General features: G+C 36.8%; 1 protein-coding gene across 3 annotated transcripts in view; it reads right to left on the bottom strand.

Annotated features, from left to right (window-relative positions):
• The window catches only part of myo6b (myosin VIb), a 157,880-nt gene that overhangs the window by 6,224 nt on the left and 136,905 nt on the right, over positions 1–14,751 (bottom strand). For all 3 annotated transcript variants that reach the window (XM_009293188.4, XM_021467148.2, NM_001004110.1), the window contains 2 exon segments: positions 11,919–12,022; positions 9,006–9,137 (listed from right to left, as the gene is read on the bottom strand). In XM_009293188.4, coding sequence (XP_009291463.1) covers positions 9,006–9,137; positions 11,919–12,022 — 236 coding nt within the window.

Here is a 14,751-nt window from a genome sequence, read left to right on the forward strand (position 1 = left end):
TTTCTAGTCTTAATATCTACATTTCAAAGTGAAAGCAAGATTATTTTAGTTACCCCACTGGCTGATATGTTTGCTTGTTTTAAGAGAAAACTCTTAATTTTCATTTATTTCTTCTGATAGTGCAAATAATACATATTGACATAATAAGACATATTGTCTTGTTTTAAGAAATAATATGCCAAAAATAAAGTAAAGTTGTCTCAAATCAAAAAACAAGATTATTTTGCTTACCCCATTGGCAGATTATTTTGCTTGATTTAAGGAAAAACTTTCTTTATTTTGGCATATTATTTCTTAAAACAAGACAATATGTCTTATTATGTCAATATGTATTATTTAAAACAATATGCTTTGCTTGTCTAGAAAATGCTTCTTGATTTAAGAATTTGTAGATATTTGGACTAGAAACAAGACAAAAAATCTAGGTAAGAAAAGCATTTTTTGCAGTGTGAAAACTAAACAATATTTTTACTTGCCCTAAGAATGGTTCAATATTTGGACTTGAAACAAGATAAAACAAAAAAAGAAATGCATGTTTTTAAATATTGTGATTATTTAATTCCTGTACCTGAATACCGTTTACACCGCCAGTTAAATGTGACCCAATTCTGATTTTTTGCTCATATGTGACACAGACTGGATCTGTTCTATGACTGTGAAACACAAAATAAACGCATGCATTCAGATATTCAAAGATCAGTTTCAGGCCTCCTTCATAAATGGAAATAAATCAGATATGAATCGGATAATGTGATCATGTAAAAAGGCAAATCAGATTTATTGAGGCATTCTGTTTTGTATGTCATTAAACTTGTGACAATGTGGTACTTGTTCTCGGTTTAATGACGTAGAGGGAAGAGCATGTGTGGAGATGCCGTCGCGGTAAACAACAACAACAGAGGAAAGATGGAGGAGGAAAGTGGTCAGTCGCCACAATTTGCTCCCACCAGAACTGAGATCTCTCATACCCACAAATTCCTCTGAATGGTGGAGGACACCATATACAGTAAAAGCCATAGGCGCAAGCTACGATGATGGCCCTTTCCCTCCTCCTCCTCCTCAACATAATTTTAAAGTTGGGTGAACATTGCATATTTCGCAGAGCTAAAAGCAAGACCTTTTTTTTCATTGTGGCTAGTGTGGCGTGGATGCTAGAACCTGCCTGTACACATGTGTGACGTCGTAAATTGTATGGCAAGTGTAAACACATGAATCAGATATGGGTCACAATTAAAAGAACGTGTAACTGGAGAGCCAAAAAATCAGATGTAGGCAACAAATCAGAATTGGGCATCAAGATCTGACAGTGTAAACGGAGTCTTGAATTGCCCAGAAAACTGTCAAATAGTGCTATTCATCCTATCTTGTAAAATCAGATTCATATAGCAATATTGAATTGCAGAAAAAAAAAATATATAGCAATATCAGATTTTTCCAATATCATGCAGCCCTACTCTGGAGTGTGGAGCTAACTAATGTTTTTATTTGTGAACGCAATAATAAAAAAAAAGATTTATATTAAGTAAGAGTTTGACATGACTGTTTGATTTTCTCTCCCAGTACTGGGTTGCAGCTGGAAGGCCAACTGCTGTGTAAAACATGTGCTGGATAAGTTGGTGGTTCTTTGCGCTGTGGCAACCCCTGATGAATAAAGGGACTAAGCCAAAGGAAAATGAATGAAAGTTTGATTATCATAACACTTATAAACAGGGGCGGACTGGGACAAAAATTCAGCCCTGGCACTGTAGCCACACCAGCCCACTTTACCACACCGACACAGCCCCAACCACGGACACGCACATTCACTATTTATTTTGGTTTAAAGATGGTGAAATAATATGACATTCTTGTCAGATTTTGATTATGTTGCCGATTGGGCCAAATGCTTAACATTTATTATTATTATTATTATTTTTATTATCATCATCATAATATCACATCTAGCAAGTGATAAAAGTTAAGTACAATACATAAAAAAAAAAACTGACCGGCCCACATTTAAAAATTGGTATGGCCCTTCTGGCATTTGCCAGAATTGCCAGATGGCCAGTCCGCCCATGCTTATAAAGGAGATGTTTGGCAAAAGTCATTGTTTCATAATTAACCTGTAAGCCTGCACTCACTTTTGGGAATTTACACCTACTTCACTTTAAAGAGCAACAGTTCTTGACCCCAGTAAGCTACAAACAAAACAAAAAAATAGGGATCATTGGAAAAAAAAAGACACTTTCATGCTCAAGTTTCATGCTTAAAAATATAAAAAGATATACATTATGAAGTCATGAGAAAAAAAAAATTATACAGTGTTAAATTTTTTTTTTCCACATACAAACACTGGAAAACATTAATGTAATGCCATAAAATATGTACATTAATGTAAAGGCACAAAATATGCCTTAAAAGCCAAGTGATTCATAAGTTTATATTTTAAATTTGATAAAGATAGCATGCAAAATAAGATTATAAATCCTAATATAAAAAGATTACACAGAAAAAGTTTATTTCTGTCAAAAGGCTATATCAGTGTCCTTCTAAATAGTGAAATAAAACACAATAAAAATATTGTATAAATATTATAATTGCATAATAGCAATACAGTTGAAGTAATAATAATTTGAAAATCACATTTTCAGAATCTGAAGTAATAACCTTTTTTATTTAGTAGCTAGAATGTGTATTTTAATTACCAGCAACATCAGAAAATAATTTCTAGATGAATTGATTATCAAAATGAAAACAATTGTTGCAACTCCTAATTCACAGTATGGATTTTTGTTAGTCCTGCTCCCACAAGACTGTGTTACTCCTGCTCACTCCAGCAAAAAAATATAATTTGTCCCGCACATAACTTTTAACCATTGTCCCGCTCCAGTCCACAAAAGCCTGCAATGTAGAGCTCTACATGGATTTTCAGTCCCTCTCCCATAAGATTCTGTTTCGCTCTAGTGCCACAGTCTATATTGTTTCTTCTTTTTTTCCAATTCTCCCACACACAACGTTTCTGACCTCACCTTGTTGAATTTGTCGCAGCAGGCAGAAGGAAGGTGCTTTCCTTGCTGCCAGGTAAAATCGAAAAACACTGAGACTATCCAACCTGTAAATAATTGTTGTTGTTGTATAAATGAACGACACAAATAACATTCTGTGCTTTAAAAGCAAAACATGCATTCCAGTTTACCTGCTAATTCTGCATGAAGCCCTTAGGTCATTTTCTTTCTCCTGCTTCATAAGTGCACATAATATCTTATTTTTCTGTTGTTTTCAATGGAGGTTCTGCAGTTTTTAGAATGTCAGCAGCATGGCAAGGTACTGAGTATTGTTTAAATGCTCCGATAGCTGAAGAAGTGCATTAGTTATCCTTTACTCATTTCCCAAAGGCAATCGGGTTTCAGCATATAACAAATAAAACATTAAAAACACATTATACAATACAAATCTACCCTGACTTTAAAAATGTTAAAGCTGTGCTCATAACTGAGCACTTCTGGAAGAGCACTAGAGTTTTCAGCTACACAAAAACAATTGAGTATACTATACTCAATATTAAGAGTTCAGTACATGTAACTGGCCATTCAGTTGGCCTCAATTAGCATTGTTTCCTAGTTCTCACATAAATTCCGTAAGTGTTAAACCCTAGTGAAAAACAGGCCATATCAGAACAAAATACAGACCATAATGTTGCAAGCCAAGACATCAGAAGTTTGGCAGAAAACAAAGACTGTGTACTATACTATAGGCTAAAGCCAGCCACACCACATTTCAACATTGTTCTTTACTGTATTTTCTATACTGTGGAAAATGGTCTCTGGTTCACAATGCATCACTGGATCCAAACATTTAAGAACTGTGTGTGTTGTGTACAACTGTGAGTTTAATGTACAACACACACATGTTCTTAAATGTACAATCTTAAATGTCAATCACAACTGTCAATCGTGATGACATTCACTATTTTTAATAGCATTAAATGACTGGCTAAAACTAGGCCCACACAGTATCTGCACACGCAGAAATCCGCAGATTTTTGGCCCACCATATCTATTTACTTATGTGTAAATGTGTGTAAATTTCTATTTGTTCAATTATTCTGTTTATTAAAATTAATTTCATTAATATTGTTATGATATAATAATAGTAATGTTAAAATGTTCATATGAGCTATTGACAATATAGTTTGTAAAGGCATGTTTTCTGTCTTTTACTGAATATATTATATGAGAGACTTGCTTTGTTTAACCAATAAGTGGATTTAATTGGATTTGCATTGTAAACATTAAATAAAAGTTAAAAAATGTTTTATTTTTTATTTAATTTATTACGTTTTTATTTATGATGCTCCTAAAATCATTCCGCATAAATCCGCAAAATTTTCAGCAGTAATAGCAAAAAATGTTAGGGTTCTCAGATTCTGTCTGGCCCTACTAAAAACATATTCCTTACATAAATGAACCCATATCAGCTATTTCAGCATATCATCTATAACCAGTGCCTCAACTGACCAAAACCATTTTTGGGGAAATTTTACAGCAAGTGTAATTAAGTTATTTTTTTTAACAGTTAAAATACATGTAGCAGATGTAGCGACCTACATCTTTTAAAATGTGTGTCAGAACATAAAATGCAGGATATACAGATTAGAAATGTATTCAGCGCAACTCCAAAGAAAAAAATAAGGTATGTTTAATAGTAACATTTGTTAGTTTGACATGCATATTGTAAAATTTGCAGCTTATGTTTGTAATGAGGCAAGAAACACATGTAGACTGCTGAGTATAAGTGTTTAATGTACGTTTATGCATTATGACATATCACTCAGCTTTTACTGTGATTTCCTCAGTTTATAATACTTGACTTTGGGCTACTTCAATAGTCAATGTTTTAATAGTCCTGCAGCTCATAAAATAAATGTTTCTCTGTTCTGTTTTTTTTTTCACATTCTTGACTTTGTTTTTATATTGTCTGCACATCATTTTGATTTTGATTTCACCATAAAAAATAAAAGCTTACTTTAATGCCCTCCCTGTTTACCTCTAGTAGGCTGTGCTTGTTCTTTTGTGCATACAGGCCATTATAGGACCGTGATCAATGACCAGAACCTATTATTGCCCACATTTAAAACAACACAACTACACAACTACAGAGATTTCTGGAGCTTAACAGTGTTCATTAGGTTTTCCAATCAGGTTTTAAGGCAGGACCGGAGTGGGACTCCTTTTCAGCCCTGGAGTTTCAAGCCTCAGACCGGCCCACCCCAGTTCACGACTGAATATATTAAAATAAGGTCATTTCCAATTTAGTTTCTAATTACACTATCATGTCTTTTTTTGAGAAAACAGCTGCTTTAGAACTTCAAATGTTCAACAACCCTAACAGTATTATATGTCTTAACAATAAATATGAAAAAATAAGTTACTTAAACGAGGATCAAACCCGGGTCGGTGGCGTTGTAACCTACCGTGCTAACCACTAGACTACCATTAAGCTCATCTGAGTTATATCATCATTAACCTGCAGGTTGCATCTTGCTCACGAGGCTGCGAGAAAATAGATCAAAAGAGCAGAGCTGCGGTAAAATAATGAATAAGAAGACTGTGGTCAAGTAAATAAATTAATTAATTTAAAAAGTGTGACTGCTGAGACCAACAGATTCTGGAGCTAGGGACACCGGCCCTCGCGGCCAAAAAACGGACCGGCCCACCGGGAATTCTCCCAGTCCTCCCGATTAGCCCTTCCGGGCCTGTTTTACGGCATATCATAGCACTGAGTTTGCACTTCTACGCGTGATGAATGACATTTTGTTTTAGGGACTCGGGGCACTCTGGGATTCTTATGCTTCTTGACCTTATTTCAGCTTTTGACGCTAGACCATGAGATCTTTATTTCCCGTCTTAAGAAATTGGTGGGCATTCAGAGCTGTGCTCTTAAATGTTTTAGATCTTATTTGTCAAACAGAAGCTTTTGTGTTAATGTTGGTCAGACCTTTTCATCCTCCAGACCCCTGACATGTGGAATTCCGCAAGGGTCTAATCTTGGAGCTATTTTCTTTTCTTAATATATTTTACCTATAGGATCTTTTTTTTTTTTGTAAATATAAGGTGGCTTATTATTTTTAAGCAGATGACACTCAGATTTATGTCCCTCATAAAAATAATGATAAAAATGGGCTTGACCCCCTTATGAGATGTCCAATCGAGGTTAATTAGATGTCTAGCCAGGGTTACTTGGTTGTCGTCAATTCTCTTTAATTTCGATGAGGAGAAAATTGAGCTGTTCTGGTTTGGTGATCCTGCGCCTCCGGAATTTGATAAGTTTGAGCTATCAACTTATCAAAAACCGGTTGTTAGAAACCTAGGGTTTCAGTTCGATAGTGATCTGAAAATTAACAAACAAGTAAATTCAGTTGTTAAATCAATTTTTCTTCCATTTATGACTTATGGCAAAAGTGAAGTAATTTCTTTTAAAAACCTTGAGAAGGTGATCTATGCTTTTATTCAGGGAAAAGACTTGACTATTGCAACTCTTTGTATGTGGGTATTAGTCAAAATTCCCTGAATAGAATGCGATTAGTCCAGCTGCGAGACTTCTGACATGGACTTTCAGAGCAAGTATGAGCACATATCCCCAGTTCTTTCCTCTTTGGGCTGGCTGCCTGTTAGTTCACAGATTGATATTTAATTGTTATTTTTTTGGTGGTTTTTAAATCCTTAAATGATCTTGCACCACCTTATTTATCAGATCCCCTACATGTATACAATCCTGGTAGGTCACTAAGGTCTTCTGATCAGTTTATTCTTTCTGTAACAAGGTCCCTGTATAAGTGAAGTGTGGATCAGGCTTTGCTGTTATCGACCCAAAACTCTAGAACAAGGTTCCACCCCATATTAGACACACTCCAACATTATCTGTTTTTAAAAACAGAGTATGTACAGGAATCAGAGAGTGAAAGTCAATACCTTTATGGAGCTTTTTTAAGACTCTTTCCACACATTTTAAAACCTTATAACCAGTTTAAGTTTCAACTGTAAACATTGGCGAGATTTTAACATACAGTAAATTTACTAAATATTAATGTAAGAAGCTAATCCAAAACTAAAACATCATTCATATACTGAATAAAAATGTATTGAATCCAGCAAATTCAGCAGGTTGGTGCCTATAGAACTGTAGAAACAATGGTGATGCATTGATTACTGCAGTAAACAAAGCAGCAGGATGTCAAATCTAGCAGGATTTCATTGATTCATAAACTATACAGCATCCTGAAATTCGCAGATTTAATTCAGATAAACTTTAGCATATTAACATTCATAGCATAAACAAAAATAATAATGCATACAATACCTTGCAAAATAGCATTTAAGACTATTTGATACTTTTTAAGGGCCTTAAATTTATCTTAATACTTTTTTAGATCCTGCAGAAATTAAAGCATTTCAAACTGCATCTTTGTTCTTTAGCATTTGAGCCTTTTTAATGTTGAGGGCTTTTATGAATGTAATGTAAGACTTTTTTTAATTATTGTTTACTGTGTTCAGCACTTTGGGCAATGTTGTGTTAAGAAAATTGTGCTATATACATAAACTAACAAAATAACTAACTAACTAACTAAATAAAACAACTTAAACAGTTGATAACAAAATCAGATCTAAGTAATAAATTAGAATTGCACTCTTTAAACATAGCCCAATTTAATTCATTACTCCTTCCATATCTACTAGTAGACTACTTTACATTGCAAGCTCTTCTTTGAAGACCATGCTACATGTAAAATCCCTGAGCTTCAAATTTCAACATTACGCCCTATTCACACGGGGCTTCAGCGTCAACGCTTGACAGAGGGCGTGTCTGAAGTTGGAGCTGAAACGATCGTCATAGAAGCGTCAGCCAATGAAATTCAGTCAGCAATAGGCCACTGTCTGAGCTGGTGTATTTGCATACAGCGATCTGATTGGCTGACGCTTCCGTCGGCGCTTGAAAAGTTGAGCTGGTCCCAACTTCTGCAGCGAGGAACGCTTCTGAAGCGGCGCCGACGGATCCACAATGCAGTTCGGCAACGCCTGACGTCACCCATTCAAAGTGAATGGGAAGCGTTGACGCTGACGCCCCGTGTGAATAGGGCGTTAGAGTTGTTTGTTGTCAGGTTTCCCTACAATTTAAGATGAGGCTCTTACACAACTTTCCTCAATGCACAGTATGATTCACACCCATATCACAAATAGTAACAGTATGGATTACAAAGCAAAGTAGGGGTCGTTCAAATGTAAGTCTTTATAACAAAGCACTTTTTTATACTTTCTGCTCCAAATACATTTCAAACCAGCCTTAAATGACATCATAAATGGAAGTGTGCGTTTTAAATCCCTCATCCGTGAAGATCAAACAGAATCGGAGAATGGCATAATGTCAAGAAAGTTCTCGCAGAAGTTCTCTGCACTTCAATATTGACTTTGCAAAAGCCAGAAGCTTGATTTCATCTCTTGGAGTGAGACGGCGTAAGCCTCGCGCACCTGATACAAACACTCCACTGTTTGAAGGTAAGGCACATCTGAGGAATCCACAACAAGGGAGTGCGAGAGTTTGAAGAAAACCTGCAGGTCACGCAACTCCAAATCTCCTGTTTGTTCTGCACGAGCAAACACTTTAAAAAAGCGCTAGTCTTCTAACAAGCAAACAGGGTGACGTGCCTTTCAAGCAGGCAAATAAGCGAGAGGTTTGATTTCCTTGAAACGGCAGCAAGTGCCTTTAGATGTGCTTATAGCGCTCTGCATTATGTGCATCACAATCCCAATGCTAATCACGAAACGTGCCGCAAGGCTCTCGAGAAAAACAACAAACAAAGAAGTGCGTGTTCAACCTTGAGGAACCACACTCAGAGGAGTAGCTTTCCAGAATAGATATTATGCTGAATCACCTTTTACCATTACAAATGAAACCATCAGCTACACATGGAGCAGTTTGTATTCTGTTGTTGTGTTGTTCTCTTGGGGAAACAGGTCATAGCTTACCGTAGTCGGTGACCGATTTTGGAGCCCTCATCTCTGTGTCTGTATTTCGCTTCTTGTTCTTTGATTTCCAGGCATGGTAGACCTTCAGACGACGGTGAAATTCTTCTCGGCAAGCTGCCAACAATTCTATATCTATAAGAGTGAGAGTTCACATAGTCAGTACAGCATTGTCAAACACAATGAGCCCAGTTTCATATTACGATTCATTTTATGTGCTCAGCTTCATGCTGAACATGAACAAGGTAAAACTCTTTCAAAGTTTATCTACTTTCTTTTTGTCTTTTTTTATAGGTTTTTATCTTTTGTCTATCGTTTTCTTCTAATTGTTTGTTTACAGTGAATCATTCATTTATTCATTAACCTTCATCTTAGTCTCTGTTTCAGAGGTCGCCACAGCGAAATGAACTGCCAACTATTCCAGCATATGTTTTATGCAACGAATACCCTCCCAGTCGCAACCCAGTACTGGGAAACGCCCATACACACTCATTCACACACACATACCAATACACTATGGCCAATTTAGTTTATCAATTCACCTATAGCGCATATTTTTGGACTGTGGAGGAAACTGGAACACCTGGAAGAAACCCAGGCAAACAAAAACATGCAAACTACACACAGAAATGCCAACTGGTCCAGCCGAGACTCGAACCAGAGACCTTCTTGCTGTGAGGCGACAGTGCAAACCACTAAGCCATCATGTCACTGTTCACAATGACTCTTTTTCAACCTATTCAATGCACTTGTTCATTCTGAGGTTGTATTTACAGTACTTTATCATTGCTTTGGTTTTTAGGTCATGTAACTTGCGGTTTTATTAAACAGGAACTAATTTTCTACACAAAATGAGACATTCATTCATTGATTTATTCTTTCTGAGTCAGTAAGTTATCATGTATTGTAAATTGTAACATCCAGTCTGCTTTGTGGATAACTTAAATGTAAAGCCTTCACTTCAAATGGCTTAATTCACTGGTACTTTGAGTAAATCAAACTGAAACAAAATATTGCAAAGTAAACTTCAAATTGCTTCAAATTAAGTAAAACAAATATCAATGATGTATCAATAATGTTTAAAGGTCCTGTGAAGTGCTTTAAAATGTGCATTTTTATTTGATGTTTAATGCAATCCCAAATGAAACATGAAGAGAGGATGGGACAAAGTATAGAAAAAATATTAATCTTTCAATTCAGTTTATCTTTCTTTCCAGCTTTTACAAAGTAGATTGTGTCAAAGCAGCTTAACATAGAAGTTCTAGAAGATTGAAACTGTGTCAAACCAGTTTTTAGTGTTTAATTTTAGTTTAAAAGAGTTCAAAATTGAAGTTTTAAAGAGTTGTGGTTTAATTGTCACTGCTGAAAGTCCAAACGCTGAAGCGCAAATTGATCTATGCGCAGCTCTACAAGTTCCAAACCAAGCAAGCCAGTGTTGAAAGTGGTGAGGAACAAACTTCACCAATTGAAGAAAGTAACCATAAAAATAGGGGTGTATTTACACCAGGCTATTCGAATCGATTTAGTTGGCCCAGTTGGAAGAGGTGTGCCAAAGCGCAGTTCGGTTGGGCTTTGGAGTGGTACACTTGTACCAGAAAGTTTCCCAGAACTGAAGACACGTCATCACTTTTAAGGGACTTGTTTCACATAGATTTATTAATCATTCATTCTTTTCAATGAAAGTAAACTGATATAGTTTATTAAAGAAACCTCTCGCTAGCTTGCTAATGTGTAATGATAATTTATGAGTGTCAAAAGTTGTGGATCTGTTCGGCAAAATATTGTCACTGCATCCAAAACGACAAAAAATAATACAAAATGAGATAATTAAAGCAATGTCCACTGTGCTGAGCGACAGCGCTTCTTGTCTGGTAACCTGAACCGTTGCATCATCAATTCATTTGTAAGTTGCTTTGGAAAAAAAGCGTCAGCTAAATGACTAAATGTAAATGTAAATCAACGACGTAAGTGTGCTCCAGCTTGAAAGGACAAATATAGTGTGAGTGCAGGCCATAGGGGGAGAGGGGAGGGGGACAATCGTGCTTCAGCATGGTTTATGGCAACTGTACCTAGTGTGAGTACACCCTTAAGCTAATAGCATTTTGCTTTTTTTAATCACAGCTCTGCCGTTGAGAGTAGTTGAGCTCAACTGCATCAAATGTGAAGCAACTTCACATTTGATGCAGTGAAGGGCAGGGCAGATACTAGACAGCATTTGATTGGTCAAGATTTGATGAGAAACTGAAATATGAGGGGAAATGAATAAAACCGTTGATCCATTTAGAAGTGACAAACTACAAGCTTTACTTGTTAATTTTAGTTTTATATCTTTCAAAGACAAATTTTGTCACTGTTTAGGTTAACATTACTGATACTAACATCTACAAATCTTTTTTTTTTAACTTCATGGGACTTTTAAAGTGAACAATGAATTGAATGTGAACTTTCATATACTTCACAAAAAACAGCCTGAGCATCAGATTTTGTATACTTCAGAAGGAAAACCACATTTGAAACAACACAAAAGCAACTAAATTATGACTTAATTTAGCATGAACTATTCCTTTGAGTCTAAACACCTAAAAATGAAACCAACATGACAGCCCAGAAAGTCGGCGAAGCAAAAAAAAGTGAGTGAAGTCTCAATTAGCAGAAAATAAGACAAATAAACAAAGAGACTTGCAAATAAAAAGGAAGAATACATCATTAATTCACTTTTAAAATAATAATGGACTGAGAGTAGGCTTTAAAACCAGTCCCTCTAAAAAAAAAACTGTATTTCCCCCATCTTCCACATAACGCATGTTAGCCCCCCATCTCCAAAATGACATGCTTTTTTTTTTTTTTTTTTGCCAAGAGCGGCTTGAGGTCAGCAGGAAGTTCTGGGATCAGATTGAGAAGACTGATTGCTCTTACCACAGGAGGTGTTGATGGCGTCTCGCAGCTCAGCGTACTTCCACTTGCTCAGGTCGTACTTCTTCACCCCAGCTGCCACCTTGTTGGCCTGCACCTGCGCACCCCTGAGATTACAGAGTGGAAGAACAATTTGGACTTTTTCTTAGCTTCATATTTCTCCACAGGCAAAGGCCCTGATGCATCTATTAAGCTCCCGTTACCAGCTGCTAAACGTTCCCTAGGCCACAGCACAATCAGACAATTAATTGGCCTTCTGCTTACGTAGAGATACATTCTCTCTGAAACTTGTAATGACATGGAAATAGCACGGATCATGCCAAATTAACACCTCACTGAGCAAATTAGATGCAGCCTTGGCAACACTGAGGTTGCAGCGCTGAGGGTGGTTAATGGCGGTTAACGATGGTTAATGCTAAGCGATAGGGAGGCACACATGTGAGCTCTGTAAGGGTTTCACAGGGATCACATTAAGCCCAGGCTCCCACAGTAAACCAGTCTGAGGAGGGAATGTATTTTTACTGAAGCCTTTGGGGCAATGGGCACAGCATCAGAACCCTGGAGCTCCGATTCTAATCCTGATTGCATTATCCTCATTTGACTGTGCAAAACTTGTTGTGGATGCATGGAAAAGTGTTTTGGGAGGCTGTGTTCTTAGAGGTTTTTATCTATCCTCTTTTCCGTTATCTGTTAAGGGGTAAAGAGAAGTTTGAAATACTTGAGCAGCTTGAGTAGGAAACATCTCAATGCGAGCCCCACTGCTAAAAGTTGCATATTTACATATGTGGCACAGGTTTTCATTTCGATATCAAATTAAAAGTATAATTAAAATGACAGCTGTGAGAAGTCTGCTCCTCAATGAAAATGAGCAGAAGTTTGCTCAGGCTTTGCAATGCGCAACTCTAGGCTTGTGAAATAAACCATGTTTATTTTTAAGATGGCAGTCAGCCGTTGGGCAGCGTCAGGCTGTCGGTGAGCGACTGTCAAGCTACTTTGACATCTCGCTGGGCTCACTTCTTAAGCCTCTTTCACAGTACGAGCAACTTGCAGCTGCAAATCGACAAGCGACCGTACATTTCAACTGAGAGTGAGCAACTTCCGGCAACCACTGTCTACAAAATCAACAGCGACTGTTGGCAACCAGGTGGGAAGGTTAAACAACATGACAAAGTTGAGAATCCTTCAACTTTATGTAAATGACATTACCAAGTTGTGGGTTAAAGCATATTAAAAAAAAAAAAAAAAAAACTGGCTTATTGTATTGTTGAGTTTTACCATGTTTAAATCTATTTAGCTAAAGTCCAGGTCTGGCAAGAGCACTTTTAGCTTAGCTTAGTTGTACTACTATTTCCTTTGCTGCTGTACAATGGCTGCAGCCGGCACAATGATTATAGGGTGCCTGAAAATAGTCCCTATCTATTTAACTAGCGCTGCATATTATCATCGCGCCTGATGATTTATACGTATATATATTATAAGTTAAGGGTGAATGGATTCAAAAATGGTAAAACTCAACTCTTTAACTCTAGGAGACTTAAAAGAAAATGTCTATTTCCAAAAAAAGGTGGAGTGTTAAGTTAAATACTGTATTTAAGAGGTTGCTGGCTTGTTGCTGGGTGGAAGCTCAGGTATTACTAGGTGGTTGTTTAATAAATGTGTTTAATATTCTTTTAGGGTGCTTCACATGGTTATTCACAGTGTTTATTGGGAGCAATGTTTGGTTGTAGCGTTGCAAAGTAAATCTTGGTGTTTTCTGCTGTATTTTTTATCTGCAGCAGGGGCAATGATATTATGCCGTGCCTGAAAATAGTCCCCATATCCCAAAAGTTAGAGCTTTTGAAGGCAATAAAATGTTGTGGATTAAAGCATGTTAAAATATATATATATATATATATATCATTTTTTATTCATTCAGCTGACCTCTAGGTCTGCATCTAATTAGCTTAGCAGACCATTGCTGCTGTACCATGGCTGCAGCAGGCACAATGATATTTAGCAATGCCTGAAAATATCATTGCAGCCGATGATTTATGCTAATCTAGAGCTAAAAGTGCCACTAGAGCTAAAAGAGATTAGCTGAATTGATTAAAAATTGGTAAAACTCAACTATTTAACTCTAGCGGACTTGAAAAAATGAGTATATTTTTCAAAAACGGTCGAGTGTTAAGTATTACTAGGTGGTTGTTGTATGCTTAATACTCTTTTAGGGTGCTTCACAGCATTTATTGGGAGCAATGTTTCATTGTAGTGTTGCGAAGTAAATGTTGGGATTTTCTGCTGTACCATAACTGCAGCAGGCGAAATTCAGGTAGTACCTGAAAATAGTCCCCAAATCCCAAAAGCTAGTACTTTTGATGACATTAACATATTGTGGGTTAAAGCATGTTTAAAAAAAATAAATTGGGCTAATTTTACTGTTGTGTTTTATCATTTTAAAATCCCTTTAGCTGACCTCTAGGTCTGGAGAGAGCACATTAGCACATTAGCTCCAGGTCTGGCAAAAGCACTTTTAGCTTAGCTTAACAGACCATTGCTGCTGTACCATGGCTGCAGTAGGCGCAATGATATTATGCAGTGCCTGAAAATAATCCCCATCTAGGTAACTAGCAATGCGAAGTATTATTTCGCCTGATGATTTATGCTAAGCTAAGCTACGAATGCTTCCTAAGTACTGTATTTAAAAGGTGGCTGGCTTGTTGCTGGGTGGAAGCTCAGGCATTTCTAGGTGGTCGTTGTACGCTTAATACTCTTTTACGGTGCTTTATATGATCATTCACAGTGTTTATTGGGGGCAATGTTTTAGTTGTAGCATTGCAAAGTACATGTTGGGATTTAC

Source organism: Danio rerio, chromosome 17 (genome assembly GCF_049306965.1).
Source record: "Danio rerio strain Tuebingen ecotype United States chromosome 17, GRCz12tu, whole genome shotgun sequence".
In the NCBI taxonomy this organism is placed as follows: Eukaryota; Metazoa; Chordata; class Actinopteri; order Cypriniformes; family Danionidae; genus Danio; species Danio rerio.